The following is a 20323-nucleotide window of genomic DNA, read 5'->3' as shown; positions in this document are numbered from 1 at the left end:
ATCAAAATCTAACTACATGTGAGATTTCAGTATTAAGATGACTATTAAAATTCTATATTTAACCTGAATCAAATGGTTTATATGAAAATGTTTAAGTTGACCTAAATAATATGACATTGAATTGGTATACCTGGGTCCATTTGGGATTGTTTACAGGTAGGAGATGGAAACACGTGGGGCACGAAAAGGAGGTAATAACTGGAAAAGGGAGGAATTGACCCACAGCTATTTGGGATCAGAAATCAATATTTGAAAACATATACAGAAAAAGTGGTTTCAGTGATGAACAATAAAGAATAACAAGAGCAACAAGGAAATCAGAGGAAGCAGAACAAACTAGGCTGAGGTTTGGGAAGTGTGCATCAAATAAAACAGTAAAAACGTGGCGGAAACCGCAGAGGAGAATTCAGTGAGACTCCTTCTTATTGGTGGGAATAAAAATAAGTCAGAGAGGATGATGGGAAATAAAGAGCTTGGTGTGAGGAGTTCAGAGTAAAATGATTAATATGTATGATTCATAGGGAACAGCTGAGGGAACTGTTAGACTTAAACAAGTGGTTTTATTTCAGAGAATAGACTTTACAACATATTTTTAAAAAGCGATTTTAGATTTTATTTTAATTCGGGTTTCTTGGTAACTCTCCAGAACAGCAGGTGGCGGTAATGCCGAACCTTTAACAAAAAGCAGAAGTGGGCGGAACACCGAGGTGGAACTGGACCTTGGACCTTAAAAGGTGATTTATGAATCCGAACCGCTGCACCTGAGCTCGGCTGCTTCCTTCGCATAAAGAGGCTCCTTGTTCCTCCCAGAGACGGAACCAGCAGCGTCCAGGAGCCGCTGAGGACACAGAGACAGAGGGACAGACAGGGATCCCGCTCGGTGAGTAACTCTGCTGCTCACACGGTCACTCAGCGGCATCATGTCCGCTAACTGAGCTCAGTTGAACCGAACCTTAGAACTTTATGTTGATGAATGGAACCAGCTGACTCTTATGTGGTGGATTCTGAGCCCTGATCAAACCCAAATCACTATCAGGGACCTCCTGCTGCTAGATGTTATTTATTGGAGCCACAGAACCACATTTCCCTGCAGCAGACTATTAGAAAAGCGGAGAGACATGGCGCATGCGCTGTACGAAGCGTCCTAGGGCACAAAAGGCGGGAAGGAACCGGTCAGAACTGGAAAAGCATGAAATGGAGGTGGAGGGAGATGACCTCCATCCTTCACTGGCTGCTAGAATTTAGCTGCGCCTCTATAAGGTGTGCTGCGGTATCAGGACGGTAGAGGAGCAGGAAGATCTCAGCCTTGCTGATGGTCCATGGGTTGGAGATGTTCTGCTCCAGCCTCACATGCTGCTTCCAGAGCAGAGCCCTGCTGCCCTGCAGAGGTTCTGTCTCTTTAAGGGTTTATTTCTATCTGGGTCTCCAATGGAGAATAGAGCTGCTAGTTTTGTTCCCTCAACATTTGGTTCCTCAGTTGTTCTGGTTGTTTCAAACCCAACTTTTCCAGGTATGAAATGGAGCCATCTGCTGTGGGACATTTCATAGCGACTTCGTCTCAGCTTGTGGCTTTGGAGCTCCAATAAATATCTCCCATCAGGAGGTCACTCAGTTACTTTAACCTGATTAGTTGTTCTAATCTGTCCACTTTCATAAATCATCTGGGCCAAACAGGATCAGAACCAGCCATCTGCTGTGGGACATTTCATAGCGACTTCGTCTCAGCTTGTGGCTACAACCTGCTTCTGTTTATGTCGTACACAGTGGCTCGTTATAACTGAGCTGTTTTTCCTCTTAAAGGTTATAAAAAGGCTCCTTTTTAGCAGTTTTAGTTTTTTAAATCAAGTATCTACATAGAATTTCTGCAACAGTATCACAAACGCAAATGTTTTTATTTCATAGATTTTGTGTCAGTCATTGGCTCACAGACTTCATGCTTTGTGTCTGAAATTTTGATAAACTTGGAATTTTTTTATTTAATGGATTCACTTTTTTGTAATTTATGTATGTATTTATACACTTTTATTCTTTAATTTTACAACAAATAGAAATTTTCTTGAGCTGGGGTTTTACAAAACCTGGTGAGCCTTTTAAATAGGAAAGTAATATTTGCTTGTCTTTGATTAATTTATGTTAATATTAATGTGGTTACTAATAGTTTAATTATTGACTCTTTAGTGAATAGGTGCAATATGATTGTAGTGGCAATCTTTTATTTGTGCATTTTACCACAACTATTGAGCAGTCGTCTTGGCTTTTAAGCTTGACGCAAAAATCTTCGTAGGCAGTAACTTTTTTGTTCTGAAAAAACTTTACTAACAAAAAGTGATAAAGTTATAAGATTCTTCCCTATGGTGTGGTCAAAAGCTGTGTGGCTCCATGGGCTGCTTAAAAATGATTGAAGCACATTTGTAAACACTGACTGCCTTTTACAGATGTTACACTAGACTTTAAAAAAAATCAAGTCTCAAGTTTGAAGTATGATAAAACTTGGACATTTATTTAATTTTGTGAAGGGGTAGTTTATCCCGACTGATGACCCTACCGCAGGAAAAGTAAATAAGTAATTAATGCATTTTAAACTTCACTTGATTTTTTTATGTATATATGTGAAGTTTGAAGTTGCATTAAACAAAAGCATTTTAGCATCGCTGAAGAATCTTGCATATTGTTCTTACAGATTACAAAAGTAAATGTGATCTTTGTAATGTTAGCAATAGGGTAAGTAAATAGGTTTGAGTTTAGAAATTTGGTTACAAAGAACTGAGTTTTGTTATTGTAAATAGTAAATGTTTATTTATGTTTTAATTAAGACTATATTATTATTATTATTATTATGTTGGTCCAGTGTTTGCAAAAATAAAATTTTGACTGTGAGCTGTAAAAAAATTTATATTCTTATAGATAATAAAGGCAAATGACAGCTTTCAAAGCAGAAGTCTGAATCAGAATCAGAAAAGCTTTATTGCCAAGTACGTTTTTGGACATACAAGGAATTTGTTTTGGCGTAGTCAGTGCAATACAATACAAATTAAAAAGTATAAACATATCTACAATATAATGTAAATATATGTGCACAGTTTTAAGTGAGTGAGAGTAAATATAGAGCAGTATAAGATGCAAGAGCAATACAACAGTGCAGATGATCATTGTGCAAGTAAAGCAGGAGTCCAAGCTGAGCGTTAATGTAACTCTGGTGCCAGCCGTGAAAAAGGAAAACCATACTAATGACTAAAACAATTTTTTCTGTTATGAAAAGCCAAATCCATTTAGCAGTGCACTTATTGCACTGTTTTCTTTTCTGTTTAGTTTAAAGTGATCCCACACTTTATAGACGCTTTAATTCTCTTTCTTGGCGGCGCGTCTTTCCCCTCGCTGCCTTCCTCCATAGCTGCTAATATCCCTTAGCCTCCATGCGTCGCCTCGGGTCAGCAGCTCATTGGCGGAAGTGAGAGATATGCAACACTAATACCTATCTGGGCAGAACACATTGCGCTGAATAGTAAAACATAATTTAACAAAGCCTCGAGGCATTTTTATAAATCAAGTTATTAGAGGAATCATTTCAGACCTGGTAGACAGTGATGTCATCCCAGGTATCCTTAAAGGAGCATTACAAATTATTTTTTAAGGAAATTACACTTTACAAGTAACAATTTGGCTCTTACAATGATCCTTCAGTTTACTGTTGATGTATTAATATTGGGATTTTTGAGAAAAAATGTCTCTTGACAGTATATTCCTCTCATTTCTTTCATGTTAATGTGTAAATGTTAATGTTAATGTGTAAATGTTCAATTGAGAGAACAAAGCAGATGCATCAAGTAACACAGAGGCACTGATTCAGGAGTACTTTCTATGTGAAAAAAAAGTTAAACATTAAAGGCAGCAGAAGCTCCTTTAATGGATTCATCTAGGAGAGAAACACAGCTAAGCAGATGAACTCTGAGCCAGTCATTAAGTCTACCGGATAAAAGAGATGCATAGTATAGGCCACAGTAGGAGCTCAGCCAGTAGCTATGTCTAGAAGAAAGATGGGGCCAAGTGGATCATCTGTAGAATCAGAACAAAGAGGTTGGTGGCATCATTAGCTCAGTCGATGCCCCCCTTCAGGAAGGCGTCACAGTTGACTTTAAAAACTCTGCATGTTTGTGCGGATCTGAAAGCTACTTCCCTTCTTTCAGACTTTATTGTGGACTCAAAGTTTAGTTATTGTTGAGATGAAAAAGGGAAGTGGGGTGTGACGACTTGCAGTGGGACGAGTATTGGTTTAGAACAGAGGTAATGGATTAGCGAACCAGGGTCAGGATCCAGACCTACGTGCCATCCAACCTGGACCCAACCTGATTTGAAACATTAATATATTACTGCATGTTGTACAACAGTACAACATGTGTTAATATGGTATAGCCTTGCGGAGTGTGGTGCAAGTCAGGCAATGAGCTGCTTCAGTCAGGGCTGCTGCTACCCTACCCGCAAAGCATTTTCTCATTTACTACATATATACAAACATTTTATTCCCGCCTGCTGCCGCTTCTGAATTTTGAACAGGCGCGATGGACACCTATGTAGGTCAGAGACATTCTGGTCCACTGTCCATGCCAGCTGGTGGCAGTAATGCACCATATCGTTGTAAGCCAACCGCTAGAAAACGACAAAGAAGAAGCTCTGCCGGTCTTTTAACACGGGTTGCTAAGTTACTAGCTTGGAAGCTCACGCTTGCTGACAGTACAATGACTTAGTTGACAGATGAGTGAGTAAAAGAAGATGGCTTCATCAAAAATATGTAAAGTGGACTATGAAAATCACACATTTAAAGACGAATGGACAGAAACATACGGTCTCTTACAGCACAACAGTGAGCGTAGAGGGTTCACTGTGAGGACCGTGGATTATAGGGAAACACAACAAGCCTTTCACTGACTGGGAAATGGTCACAGACTGCCTGGAAACTGTGGTAGAAACACTTTAAGATGGAAAAGAAGGACAACAACTTAAGGGAAAGGTTAAGCAGATAGCCCTGCCTGCCACAAGCACAAGGAGAGCAGAACTGTTCTACCGAGATGTACTGACCCAGCTGAACTGAGCCATTCAAAGTGTGTTTAATATTGGTACTTAAATTGGATTGCTCTTCTCTGTTCAGCAGATGATTTCATGGGCATATAAATGATCAATCAGTAGTTAAAACATAGTGTTAAATAAATGTTAAATAAAGATGAAAGAAAATATTTTTGTCTCTTGTTCGGACCCCAAAGTGTTTAGATGAGGGAGGGAGTGGCCCTCCTGATGTTTTAATTGGAGACCCCTGGTTTAGGTCAACAAAGCACTCAGCTGTGTTGTGTATGACATATTGTGACCTAAATTGATAGGTGCTTAATGTAATACAAGTTCTCAGCATCGTATGATAAAGTTGTTGACGTCATCATTTTTCTAGTAGTGGTAAGGGGTCGCTAGCTTAGCGTTAGCTTTAGCTCCACCATGACTACCCGTTCTGCTGTTTCTCTCTCTGAGTCTCCTCCTCTCTCCTGCTATGTGTGTCAGATGTTCAGTTACTCCTCTGCCTCCTTTAGTGATAATGGTACATGTAATAAATGTAGCATTTTTGTAGCTTTGGAGGCGAGGGTGTCGGAATTGGAGGCCCGGCTCTGCGCTGTTGAAAAACCAGCAGATAGTCGAGGCCCCTTAGCCAGCGTGGAGCCACCGAGGGTAGCTCCCCGTAGCAGTCCTCCAGCAGAGCCCGCACAGCCGGGGCCTCAGGCCGGCTGGGTGACGATACGTAGAAAGCATAGTCCTAGATCCCAGCCCACAGGCCACCACCAACCCGCCTGAATTTCTAACAGATTTTCCCCGCTTGGCGACACACCCGCTGAGAAGCCAACTCTGGTAATTGGCAGCTCCATAGTCAGAAACGTGGCACTAGAGACGCCAGCGACCATAGTCAAATGTCTGCCAGGGTCCAGAACGGGTGACATCAAATCCTACCTGAAACTGCTGGCTAAGGATCAGCGTAAATACATTAAGATTGTTATTCACGCTGGCGGTAATGACACCCGGTTACGTCAATCGGTGGTCACCAAAGTTAGTTTTGCTTCGGTGTGTAAGTTTGCCAAAACAATGTCGGACTCTGTAATTTTCTCTGGTCTCCTCCTCGATCTGACCAGTGACCACATGTTTAGCCGTATGCTGTCATTCAACCGCTGGCTGTCTAGGTGGTGTCCAGAAAACAACGTGGGTTACATTGATAATTGGCGAACATTTTGGAGAAAACCTCGTCTGATCCGGAGAGACGGCATCCATCCCACTTTGGATGGAGCAGATCTTCTTTCTAGGAATCTGGCCGAATTTATTAGTTCTCCAAAACTATGACAACCCAGGGTTCAGACCAGGAAGTAGGGTCGTAGTTTAATACTCCTCTCTGCAGCTTCTGTACTGCTACCCACCCATTACCCTATTAAGACACTGTCTCGCCCACAGCCAAAATTGAATAGACTAAAAAATCCTCTAAAATGAGGAAATCAGGAAAATCTAATAACAATAAACACACATTCAGACTAAAAATAAAAATAAAACAATTAAATGTGGCTTACTGAACATAAGATCTCTCTCTTCAAAGACTTTCCTAGTTAGTGACCTGATTTGTGACAATCTGATTGATTCATTTTGCCTCACAGAAACCTGGCTGCAGCAAGAGGATTATGTTACTATAAATGAGTCAACTCCTACTAATTATTTAAATTTTCACATTCCTCGAAATACTGGGCTAGGAGGAGGAGTAGCAACCATCTTTCAGTCTGATTTATTGATTAGTCCCAGACCAATCAATAGCTACAACTCTTTTGTATATTTAATCCTTAGTTTTCCTCATCCAAATTGCAAAGCACTAAAACCACTTCTGTTTGTTGTTTTGTACCGTCCACCAGGCCCTTACTCTCAATTTTTAGATCAGTTTTCAGACCTTTTATCTGATTTAGTGTTAAATACAGATAAGGTTATTATAGTGGGGGATTTTAACATTCATGTTGACGCTGAAAGTGATAGCCTAAATATAGCGTTTAATGCTATCTTAGACTCAATTGGCTTTGCTCAAAACATTAACAAACCTACCCACCTTTGTCTTCATTCTCTGGACCTTGTGCTGACATATGGCATTGAGTGTAAAGACATAACAATATTTTCTCATAACCCTGTCTTGTCTGACCATTTTTTAATAACCTTTGAGTTTAATTTAACCGAGTACCCCACACCTTAAAGAAAATTTCATTATATGCTTTTCCACGTCGAGAGGAGCCAGTTGAGGTGGTTCGGGCGTCTGGTTAGGATGCCTCCTGGACGCCTGCCTGGTGAGGTGTTCCGGGCACGTCCCACCGGGAGGAGGCCCAGAGGAAGACCCAGGACACGCTGGATGGACTATGTTTCTCGGCTGGCCTGGGAATGCCTTGGGATTTCACTGGACAGACAAGCTGGCCCAAGTGGCTGGGGAGAGGGAAGTCTGGGTCTCTCTGCTTAGGCTGCTGCCCCCGCAACCCGACCCCGGATAAGCGGAAGACAATGGATGGATTGATGGTACTCTACAAACCTAGAGGATTCCTACTTAATCTGGAAAAATAGCCTAGTGTTGTATAAAAAGACACTTCACCAAGCTAGAACAGCTTATTTCTCATCATTAATAGAAGAGAACAAGAATAATCCTAGGTTTCTCTTTAGTACAGTTGCTAAACTTACACAGAGTCATAGCTCTGTTGAGCCATCCATTCCCTTAGCTCTCAGCAGTCATGACTTTATGGGATTCTTCTTAAATAAAATTGATTCTATTAAAAATAAAATCTTTGACATACTCCCGAAGATGATTACTTCATCCTCAGCAAGTGAGACAACATTGGAAATAACTGTAGAACCTGATCTGTGTTTGGACTGTTTTGATCCTGTGGAGCTTCCTGAGTTATCAGAAATATTAGCTTCATCTAAACCTTCAACTTGTATGTTAGACCCAATCCCAACCAAATTATTTAAGGAAGTGTTCCCTCTGATTACCAGCCCCATTTTAGGTATGATTAATCTATCTTTACTAAATGGATCAGAACCACAGGATTTTAAGGTAGCTGTAATTAAACCTTTACTTTTAGTGTAAAGGTTCAATTAGCAGGGTAAGAGCACAGTTTTGCTCAAAATATTGAAATGCACACAACATTATGGGTGACATACCAGAGTTCAAAAGAGGACACATTGTTGGTGGACGTCTTGCTGGCGCATCTGTGACCAAGACAGCAAGTCTTTGTGATGTATCAAGAGCCACGGTATCCAGGGTAATGTCAGCATACCACCAAGAAGGACGAACCACATCCAACAGGATTAACTGTGGACGCAAGAGGAAGCTGTCTGAAAGGGATGTTCGGGTGCTAACCTGGATTGTATCCAAAAAACATAAAACCACGGCTGCCCAAATCACAGCAGAATTAAATGTGCACCTCAACTCTCCTGTTTCCACCAGAACTGTCCGTCGGGAGCTCCACAGGGTCAATATACACGGCCGGGCTGCTATAGCCAAACCTTTGGTCACTCATGCCAATGCCAAACGTCGGTTTCAATGGGGCAAGGAGCGCAAATCTTGGGCTGTGGACAATGTGAAACATGTATTGTTCTCTGATGAGTCCACCTTTACTGTTTTCCCCATATCCGGGAGAGTTACGGTGTGGAGAAGCCCCAAAGAAGCGTACCACCCAGACTGTTGCATGCCCAGAGTGAAGCATGGGGGTGGATCAGTGATGGTTTGGGCTGCCATATCATGGCATTCCCTTGGCCCAATACTTGTGCTAGATGGGCGCATCACTGCCAAGGACTACGGAACCATTCTTGAGGACCATGTGCATCCAATGGTTCAAACATTGTATCTTGAAGGCGGTGCCGTGTATCAGGATGACAATGCACCAATACACACAGCAAGACTGGTGAAAGATTGGTTTGATGAACATGAAAGTGAAGTTGAACATCTCCCATGGCCTGCACAGTCACCAGATCTAAATATTATTGAGCCACTTTGGGGTGTTTTGGAGGAGCGAGTCAGGAAACGTTTTCCTCCACCAGTATCACGTAGTGACCTGGCCACTATCCTGCAAGAAGAATGGCTTAAAATCCCTCTGACCACTGTGCAGGACTTGTATATGTCATTCCCAAGACGAATTGACGCTGTATTGGCCGCAAAAGGAGGCCCTACACCATACTAATAAATTATTGTGGTCTAAAACCAGGTGTTTCGGTTTCATTGTCCAACCCCTGTATATGCTTCCAATAGGTAAAATTATCAGTCACCATAGGATAAATTTCCACTGTTATGCTGATGATACTCAGCTTTATTTATCCATGAATCCTGATGAACCCAACCAGTTAGATAGACTCCAAGCATGTCTTGAAGACGTAAAAACTTGGATGACTTTTAATTTTTTGCTTCTAAATTCAGACAAGACAGAAGTTTTTGTCTTTGGACCGGAGTCTTTGAAAAAGAAACTGCTTAGTCAATCACTTAACCTGGATGGCATTAAATTGACCTCTGATAATAAAGTAAAAAACCTTGGTGTTTTTTTTGACCAGGACATGTCATTTAAATCCCATATTAAACAGGTTTCTAGGATTTCCTTCTTTCATCTCCGGAACATTGCCAAAATTAGAAATATCCTGTCCAGGAGTGACGCTGAAAAACTAGTCCATGCATTTGTTACTTCAAGGCTGGACTATTGTAAGTCGTTACTATCAGGATGTCCACAAAATGCAGTTAAAAGCCTTCAGCTGATTCAAAATGCTGCAGCAAGAGTTCTGATGAAAATTAAAAAGAGAGATGATATTTCTCCTATTTTAACTTCCCTTCATTGGCTCCCTGTTAAATCCGGAATATAATTTAAAATTCTCCTCCTCACATATAAAGCCCTTAATGATCTAGCTCCATCATACATCAGAGATCTGATTGGTCCATATGTTCCTAACAGAGCACTTTGTTCTCAGACTGCAGGTTTACTGGTGGTTCCTAGAGTCTCTAGAAGTAGAATGGGAGGCAGATCCTTTTAATTATCAGGCTCCTCTCCTGTGGAACCAGCTCCCAGTTTTAGTCCGTGAGGCAGACACCCTGTCTACTTTTAAGGCTAGGCTTAAAACTTTCCTTTTTGATAAAGCTTATAGTTAGAGTGGCTTAGTTTATCAGGGAGGGAGCCTTCCTCCCTCCTTGTTGGTTGGAGTAAGGGGGAGTCAGGTTAAGCCTAAACCTGTCGGTTGTGGCAGATGGCCGCTCACACTGAGCCTGGTTCTGGTTCTGGTTCTGCTGGAGGTTTCTTCCAGTTAAAAGGGAGTTTTTCCTCTCCACTGTCGCTACATGCATGCTCAGTATGAGGGATTGCTGCAAAGTCAACGCCAGTGACTGTCCACTGTCTCTACATGCTCATCCAGGAGGAGTGAATGCTGCAAGTCACTGACTGGATGCAATCTGCTGGGTTTCCTTAGATAGAAAAACTTTTTATCCAATTTGAATAAATAACTGAATCTGACTGAACTGTTCAATGGTTACGATTAATTGGAATGTATGAACCTGACTTTGTGAAGAACCTTGAGACAACATAGGTTGTGAATTGGTGCTATATAAATAAACTGAATTGAATGTGTTCTGATCATCAGCACTGCATTAAAATATTTGTCTTACAGAACTGTGGCAAAATAGTGAATAATATTGCCAAGAATAACATAAAATTTCCAGCAACAAATATTCAGTTTTATTTTCTGGTACTCGCGGTTATTCACCACGACCTACTAAATACTTTATGTTCACTTTCAGCCACCACAAACAGATAACAGGTAGCAGGAAAACCCAGATTCCCGGGATCAGGCAGCGGTTAGTGGGGAAGTCCCAGTCCACCCACCTGGTTAGCTTAGCTTACCTTAGCAGCCAGATGATGGGGTCATCCATTCTGGTCGCACATTTGAACATGCGCAGCTCAACCGACATTGCAGCTCTGACGTCACCCAGGATAATAAAACCCGCGGAAAATAAACTTTCGTTGCCATTTCCAGCGTGTCTCAAAGGACGACGCAACAGAGGCGCATATCTGGAGAGACTAAAGCTCGCAGGCGAACTTTTGCTCCACAAGGCCATTTCTGGTAGAGCTTGAAAGCTGGAAATCTGTCTGATACCAGAAGATCAGCAGATTTATTCACCGATCGGAGACCACGCCGACACCCGGCCCAGGTGAAAAACAGATGGTTGCATTTAGAGGTGTGGACAGGATGAGGTAGTTAAAGTGATTTAGAATCACCAGTAGTTAATCTCAGGTATTAACTTGTTGCTACACTGATGGAAATGTTTTATGCTGAGCTGTGTTTTGATTTGCTGCTGAATCGTGTGTTCATGTTTTGTCCAGCTGATCCCAAATTACCCAGGAGTTAGAAGTTGGACTTTTAAAAGTTTTCATTCAAAGCCACTGCAGTCTGGACCTCACCCGACCACTCTTTGTTCCAGTTTTATTGCTGGAGATTTTCCACTGAGTTCCCGCCTCAGAGTTTTATGACTCTTTGTTTGAGATTTGGGGCGATAATTCCTAACAGAGCACTTTGTTCTCAGACTGCAGGTTTACTGGTGGTTCCTAGAGTCTCTAGAAGTAGAATGGGATGCAGATCCTTTAGTTATCAGGTTCATCTCCTGTGGAACCAGCTTCCAGTTTTAGTCCGTGAGGCAGACACCCTGTCTACTTTTAAGGTTAGGCTTAAAACTTTCCTTTTTGATAAAGCTTATAGTTAGAGTGGCTTAGGTTATCCTGAACTTTCTCTGTAATTATGCTGCTATAGGCTTAGGCTGCTGGAGGACATAATGACCACTTTCACCCTCTCTGCTACATTCTCCTACTACTTTCCAATTTTACATTTTTTGCTATTATTTAATTTTTTAACTTTATGTTTTCTCTCTGTTTTTCTCCTTCTAGAAGCTACACCTGGCCTGACTCTGTGTCTACCTGTGACACCTTTCTGGAGAGGGGCATTGTCCAAGCTTCTGCTGGCAACAACTTAATGCTCACCATCTACAGATGATCCACATGGCCCTGTCTTTTAGTGTTTAACCCTTTCTCTCTCCTAGACATGGCTACTGACTGAGCTTCTACTGTAACTAACTCTATGTGCTCTCTTTCAGACTCTAACCTTGAAAACTGTCTCAGAGTTGATCTGTTCTTTCTTTCTAGATGAAACGACTAAAGGAGCTACATCCATTAACATTTACTTTTCCTTACCATAGAAAGTACTCCTAGATCAGTGCTTCTTTGTTCTCTTTGTGTCTCTGCTCTGTTCTCTCAAACCTCCAGTCGGTCGTGGCAGATGGCCGCTCACACTGAGCCTGGTTCTGGTTCTGCTGGAGGTTTCTTCCTGTTTAAAGGGAGTTTTTCCTCTCCACTGAGGAGTGAATGCTGCAAGTCACTGACTGAATGCAATCTGCTGGGTTTCCTTAGATAGAAAAACATTTTATCCAATTTGAATACATCCCTGGCCTAGGGTTCTGCCAGACATGCCCGGCAGACCTTCACTATACGCTTGGGCCTGCTAAGTCTGTCTGGCTTCCTCCTCTTCCAGCGGATCCAACTCACCACCAGGTGGTGATCAGTGGACAGCTCAGCCCCTCTTTTCATCCAAGTGTCCAAGACATGTGGCTGTAGGTTTGAAGAAATGACTACAAATTTGATCATCGACCCAAGTGCACTGATGAACACCCTTATGCTTGCACATAATGTTCATTATGGACTGGCACAGAACCTAATATTAACAAAATATTAACACTTTAGTTAGTTTGATTACTAATAACCTATTAGTAATCACTCTCAAATATATATATATATATATATATATATGTATATATGTATATGTGTATATATATATATATATATATATATATATATATGTGTATATATATATATATATATATATATATGTGTGTATATATATATATATAGTATAATGATTAAATATAAAATCTAAGGGAATTCTTACAGGGATGGAGAATTAACATTTAAGTTGTCTCTTTCTCTGGAAAGGTAGTCACAGCTTATATCATTTTGCCTTCTGAATTCCTGACCAGGGTTTAAGGGAAAATTTGAAAATTCAGTAGAGGGGTCCTAACAGGATGTCCTGGAGGTTGGGTGCAAGGAAACAACCTTTTCATAAGACAGGATTAAGATCATCTCCATGTGGGTCAAATGCTGTTTACTTTCTCCAAAACGATTTTGACTTTTTGCTTCAGCTTACATCTGGTCTCTCAGCTAGAAAAGGTCAACAGCCGTGGCGCAAACAGTTGCTGTCTGTGTGGAGAGTCACCTCCGTTTGGTCAAGGCTCAGTGGTTCATCTACATCTTAAGGACAAGGGACATTCTTTCCAAGACGGCAATGTGGACATTTTGGACAGGGAAGACTGGTGGATTGATAAAGGAGTGAAAAGAAGCCATCAATGCTATAATGAAAAACCAAAACTAAACAGTCGAGGCTTCAGGGTTTCATCTTTCTAACAGTGACCTTTATCCATTGCCTATGATGGATTTACAGCCTTTAACACCCTGAGACGTAACCAAAACAACTCACTGTTTAGCATTAGGATGCATTCCACAAATGACGACCCAAACGCTTAACTGAATGGGAGGACGGTACTCATCAAGTGTCTATATGTAATTCCCTGTGTAGTGCATATTAGCGCTATATTAAATTATACTACCATAGAATTATTTGGTATGTCAGATGGAAGAATAAGGTTTTCACCTTTAGTTTGTTTTGTAAAGTGTTGTGGGTGTGGACAGTAAAGACAGTGGTGTGCTCCAACTATCTTCTCAGTGACAGGTGGGCCTCTAATTAGACTTGATCATGTCTTAAAGTATACTTGTTCATCTGTTTCAGGTTTTGTATCAATAGTAGCCTTATTACTGTGTTCACTCTAAGAACCTTAATGTTTGCACAAAAAAGCTGGAACAGTGAGTTCCAGCACCCATTTGGTTCCTTAAACTGTTGCTGTCTTTCAGCTGTGAGGCTCCTGGTTTAGTATTTGGTCAATGGAAGATGAACAGAGAACCTACTGTTGTAGGCATTAAAGCTACAGTAGAGAGTTCTGAGAAGCCTGAACATTTGAGCAAGCAAACCTTACAGGTCCCTCCCCTTGTTCTCTGTTGTGCTACAGCCCTCCCTCCACAACTTCTCCCCAAAAGCAGAGCCTGCCGTAAATGCGCAGCTTGCTTTTCATCATCAGTCTTCTTCTGTTTACCTTGTTTTTTTTTGAGCATGTGCCACTTGGAAAATTGGCAGTTTCCCTGTAATGTTAGATTGTTCCTCCACCATAGGCACCGCTGCAGCACCCTGCAATCTTGAGCTTGAACGGCGGTATGCGCTGTGTGGGTGAAGGGATGCGTACACGAGCGTGATTGACACTTATTGGTTATTTCTGACTAGGAGCGATGTATTTCTGCAAATGGCCGTAGGACCACTGGGAAGAGCCAGAGGAGCTTAATTTTTTCCCCAGATTACTTGCATATTCTACCTACAGGATGTAGTGACAGTTTAAACAAATATGTAAAAAACAAATTTTTACTATAGATTCTGACTGCAGCTTTAAGCTACAATTAAAATATTACATTCTCTGTTTGTTTTTCTTTTTTCAGATTTCACACAGCATTATGTCTATTATTCTTGCTCGTCATGTCCTTCTCAACCAAAAAGATCTCTGTTCTGGACCAAAGGGGTGTGAGAGCAGAGCAACCAGAACAAATAAAAGAAGAAGAGTATGGATCAGAACCTGTGGAGATTGTAAAGAGAAAAGACCACATAGTACTGAAGCAAGAGACGGACAGCTTAATGGGAACAGTTTCTAAATCTCCTGAAATAAAAGAAGAACCAGAGGAACTAGAACTGAAACAAATGAAGAAAGATGATCGTGAATCAGAATCTGAACAGATGGTAAAGATTGAGGTTGAAGGCATCAGTGAAGATGAAAACCTGAATGCGCTGAAACAGAAGACTAATACAGTAATAGAAGCAGAATCACTTGAAATTAAAGAGGAACTAGAAGAACCAGAACCTAAACATGTGAAGGAAAATAGGCATGGATCAGGACCTCTGCGGATGACAAAGAAAGAGGCTTATGGCATCAGCAAAGATAAAGAACAGGATGTTCTGAAGCAGGAGACTGATACCTTAATTCTAACAGCTTCTGCTGATGAAACAGACCAACAACGGGAATTAAATGGAAACCAAATAGTATTTAAACATTTCTCGAAAGCAAAGCATCATCAGGAAATAAAGACTTACGAAGCCTCAAGATCCAGCACAGACGAACAGCGACAGAAGAGAGCTCAGGAGACCACAGGTCAAAGGGACAACTTAGAAAAAGGAATGAAGGGCAAGAAAGATCACATAGTAAAAAAATGTAAACAGTGTAATGTGTGTAGTAAAAGTTTCAAATTCAGTTGTGATTTAACAATTCATATGAGAACTCACACGGGTGAGAGGTCCTTCTCATGTATAACCTGTGGAAAGAGTTTCATTCGAAAAAGTCACTTATCTCGTCATCAGAGAGCTCATACAGGTGAGAAACCTTTCTCATGTTTAACCTGTGGAAAGAGTTTCAGTGAACGAACCAGTTTGATTATCCACATGAGAAGTCACACAGGTGAGAAACCTTTCTCGTGTTTAACCTGTGGAAAGGTTTTCAGTTGCAAAAGTCACTTAAATAATCACATGAGAACTCATTCAGGAGAGAAACCGTTCTCATGTATAACCTGTGGAAAAGATTTTGGTCATAAATGTAGTTTGAATAAACACATGAGAGCTCATACAGGAGAGAAGCCTTTCTCATGTGTAACCTGTGGAAAAGGTTTCAGTAACAAAATGAGTTTGAATAGCCACATGAAAACTCATACAGTTGCTAAACAATTTTCTAGTGAGGAGCAAAACTATACTTCGAAAGATCAAACTCTAACTGAAGATGCTTTAACTCAAACAGATAAGACACCTTTCATCTGTGTGAGCTGTGGAAAAGTCTTTACTCTCAAAAGTACATTGACTCACCATATGAAAATTCACACAGGAGAGAAGCCTTTTCTTTGTGTTACCTGCGGAACATCTTTCAGGCATAACTGTGAATTAACTAGCCACATGAGGATACACACAGGTGAAAAACCTTTCTATTGCATTACCTGTGGAAACTCTTTCAGTCGAAGAAGTCAATTGAATTCTCATTTAAGAATTCACACTGGTGAGAAACCATTTCCATGTATGACATGTGGAAAAAGTTTTTCTCAACCAATTACTTTGAAAAGACACATAAGATGTCATACAGGTGAGAGGCCTTTCTCGTGCATAATGTGTAAGAAAAGTTTTAGTTTAAAAAATCATTTGAAAACACACATGAGAACTCACACAGGAGAGAAGCCTTTTTCATGTATAACTTGTGGAAAAGCTTTCAGTCATAAATGTAGTTTGACTAACCATGTTAGAACTCACACAAAATAAAAACCATTCCAATGTCATACTTGTGGTAAAGGTGTCTGTTGCTGTGGTTTCCATTTTGTAACTTTATAAACTTATTTCAAAGCAGCAGATTAAAGTACCCCATTAGAACTCCACACAAGTAAGATGTTTTCTTTTTTGAGTGTTGTCACTATGAATTCACTGGCAATTTAAGTTCACTCACTATTAGATGGCTTTGCTTTGGGGAAACTATGGTTTAATAAAGGGAAATCTTTGAATAATTCATCTTGTGTTAATCTTTGAGATCTGATTTTCAGAATTAACCATGTTCAGACCTGGAATTTACTTGTCCTGGTAAATTTAGTTGGTGTTTTTAGCATGACACACCTGAAATGGCTACAATAGCTATACATGATGATAATGACACATTGACGTCACAGTACAGACTCTGTCAAGTAACAATGAGCAGGTGTACTGACAGTCAGTAAAAGACTAATGAATGAAGTATACCTGTCAAGATGATAGCATGAACAACGCAACTTATATACAGTACATTTCATTTATTCCCATTTATTTACTTAAGCATTTTGGATAATACAATCTAAGTCGATCTCATTAGTATAGCAACTTTTGTGCTCTAATTCAAATTTCTTTGCCAGAAATCAAAGAAACAGATTAAAACATTTAAAATACAAAATACACATCAAAATCAGGAAACTTTTTAAAATGCTAATTTAAGCAAATAAAAAGCAGAACAATTGTCCGAGCTACAGCACCCTGTGTACACCCCAGAGTTCCTCCGGGTTTTTCCCCATAAGAGACCCCACTGTACAACACTTCCTGTGCAAGGAACGACTCTCAAACCGAACTAAACTTTTAACACTTAATCTAAATAAGGCAGATGAATGGTTACAATGATCAGTGCTGGGCTCCCATCCTGGATCATCTCGGAGATCAAAGTGAGGAAGCAACCCCGAAAGAAGGTCACAAGTAGTTTTATATCTGGTACTCCCAAACAAGGAATGTACACTCCCTTAGTGTCTATTAGTAGATTGTGTGTCACCATTGTGGTGTCTATCTGATGGGGTGTGTAATAGCAGGTGTCAAATCCTCAATCTAAGTGTTGCTCCAGCATTCTAATTAACCTGGTTACAGACTGTTCAATCAAACCCAATGTACTGAACTTTATGTCAAACCATTGGTCATTTGTCCTTGTAATGTAAATCAATGAGGATTCTTGTCCTAACACTATGAAAGATCTGTATTAAATGATGTCTCCTGTGTTTTTTTTTTTTTTTTTTTTACTTGTCTGGCCGTGTAGCACCCAGTAATGTTGTCTTGGTGCCAAAAAAAGTGAAACGATTTACTTTCACAAGTGGAACATTACGGTTAACGCTACAATGCTCCACTTGATATATATTTAAAAAACTACAAACTGCTTTGGGATTGTTTTAAATTCAATGGATGTGGGCACAAAAACAAAAGGGTAAGAAAAAGATGCACAAAAGAGAGCAGTGGGGCAAAAAGGTAAAAGGGAGAGAAGGAGGATCAAGAATGGAGAATAGGATTAACATCCTAGACGAGGGTCTTGAAACCCTGGACTCCGGTCCAAATCCATACCCAGAGAGCATTTTGTCTGGAGTGCAAAACATTTTCTCATTTACTCCGTAAACATTTCATCCCTGCCAGCTGCTGTGTTTGACTTTTAAACTGCGATGGGCATCTGTGTGGGTCAGCAACATTCTGGTCCACACTCCAAGCAAGCTTATGGCATTGATGCACCAGATCGTTTTATGGCAACCGCCAGAAAATGGGAAAGAAGTAGCAATGCGGGCTTGTTGAACGCGGGTTGCTAATGCCCCGCTCCACTCGGTCTCACTCTACTCGCTACGGTACCAGTACCAGTTGTGTTTCCACTGATGGCTGAAGCTATGGTGGCGGAGGCTCCATCTCCAACCGTCAGTGTAGTGCACTGTGGCAGTATTAATGTTACTGTTAATAGCTGCTAAGTTATTAGCTTGAGAGTGTACGCTTGCTTATAGTACAATGACTTGAACAGGTAATAACACAGTGTTACATCACAACAATGAGCTTAACGAATGTTCACTGCGAGTACAATGAATTTTAGGAAAACACAAAAAGCCTTTCACTGACTGAGAAATTATCAAAGAGTGCATGGAAGCTGGTGCAGAAACACTTTTCGATGGAAAAGAAGGACAACTTAAAAAAAAAAGGTTAGGAAAATGGCCATGCCTCCCACAATGGATAATAGCTTTATGATTTAAAAAAATCAAAGGGAGTGAGCAGAAGTGTAAATCCAACAGATTTATTTATATAATTTGTGAAAATGTTATCGGTCAGGGTGGTCGAACCGGGTGAGATTCTGCTGGGTCTGGTCATTTTTGGGAAAAACTGTTAAACTCTACATTTTGTTGATAAGATTATCTGTGAACCTCTTATTATTAGGATTGATCAAATCAATGTGTTGAGGTGGCTCGGGCATCTATACCGGATGCCTCCTGGACGCCTTCCTCGGGAGGTGTTCCAGGCACGTCCCACCGGGAGGAGGCCCAGGGGACGGCCCAGGACACGCTGGAGGGACTATGTCTCTCGGCTGGCCTGGGAACGCCTTGGGCTCCCCCTGGAGGAACTGGAGGAGGTGTCTGGGGAGAGGGACGTCTGGGCGTCTCTGTTGAGTCTGCTGCCCCCGCGACCCGGTCCCGGATAAGCGAAAGACGACGAGTACGAGTACGAATCAATGTTAAAGTCACCAGACATGAATAGAACGTTATTAGCGTTCCCAGTAAATGTTCTCTCCATTCAGTTAATAAAATGTCTCTACTGGACCCGGGTGTTCTGTAAATGCAACTTATGACAACATTCTTATCTTTTTTCCTACAGATTTCTAATGTTATACATTGGAGAATATTGTCAAACACAGCTGTCATTTCTTCTAGTTTTATCCACATATATCAACTCCTCTTCCTTCTTTCTGTTCATGTAGTATTTTTTGCGCTATAAGGCGCACTTAAAATCCTTAAATTTTCTCAAAACCCGGTAGTGCGGATAATGTATAATGTATAATTGTTGTGCTTACTGCCCACCTCACCAATACTGTTAAAAACCAAGTGAAGCAAACAAATTCGGAGCTTGCCGTTATTCCAGGAGGATTAACCAATGAACTTCAGCTGCTGGATACTGGTGTCAATAGGGCGCTCAAAGTTAAATTGCGAGCTGCGTGGGAGCATTAGATGACAGATGGCGAACATAGATTTACAAAGACGGGGGCATCTGCCAGTCAACTGTGGTCCGAGCTTTTACAAAAGCTGGAATCATCACTGAACAGCCAAGTAACAACAATGAGACTGACTCGGATAATGACGAAAGGAAACCTGGCATGCTTGATGCGAGGTCGCCCGACTGTTCAACGATTTTTCTGTATTTGTTACAACTGAACAATATTCGGAGTTATTGTGAATTAGTTGAATAAAGTTTCATTTATATGACGTTTTGTTTCGCTCTACATATGTTTTATCATGCACCTTATAACCCGGTGTGCCTTATGTATGTAAGTAGACCCATTCGTGGATATTGCGCCTTATAACGCGGTGTGAAAAATACGGTATCTCAGCTCAAATCCATCCTGGTAAAAATCAGTTCCTGTGGAGCTATACTTGGTTTATCTCTTCAAAAGACTTTGTTACTTTATGACTTGATTTATGGCAGATTGAAATTTTGCCTCACAGAAACCTGGCTGCAGCAAGAGTATTATGTTACTATAAATGAGTCAACTCCTAATTATTAAAATGTTTCAAATACCTCAAAAAGCGAGGAGGAGTAGCAACCATCATTCAGTCCG

At 40.8% G+C, this 20323-nt stretch overlaps 1 protein-coding gene across 1 annotated transcript; it reads left to right on the top strand.

The window, feature by feature from the left end:
* The first annotated feature begins 548 nt into the window (after window positions 1–548).
* LOC124873744 (gastrula zinc finger protein XlCGF57.1-like) lies at window positions 549–16750 on the top strand. The gene is made up of 2 exons (XM_047374667.1): window positions 549–880; window positions 14658–16750. Exon 2 carries the CDS (start codon window positions 14695–14697, stop codon window positions 16504–16506), a length of 1812 nt encoding a protein of 603 aa, XP_047230623.1. The 5' UTR covers window positions 549–880; window positions 14658–14694; the 3' UTR covers window positions 16507–16750.
* Window positions 16751–20323: the final 3573 nt, after the last annotated feature.

This window comes from Girardinichthys multiradiatus, chromosome 9, assembly GCF_021462225.1.
Source record: "Girardinichthys multiradiatus isolate DD_20200921_A chromosome 9, DD_fGirMul_XY1, whole genome shotgun sequence".
NCBI classification, from domain to species: domain Eukaryota; kingdom Metazoa; phylum Chordata; class Actinopteri; order Cyprinodontiformes; family Goodeidae; genus Girardinichthys; species Girardinichthys multiradiatus.
Note: the sequence above shows the minus strand (reverse complement) of the source record. Positions and strands in the feature narration are given on the sequence as shown.

What these genes read in the sequence shown, in the direction of transcription:
- LOC124873744 (XM_047374667.1), top strand. Translation starts at nt 14,695, where the DNA reads ATGTCCTTCTCAACCAAAAAGATCTCTGTTCTGGACCAAAGGGGTGTG.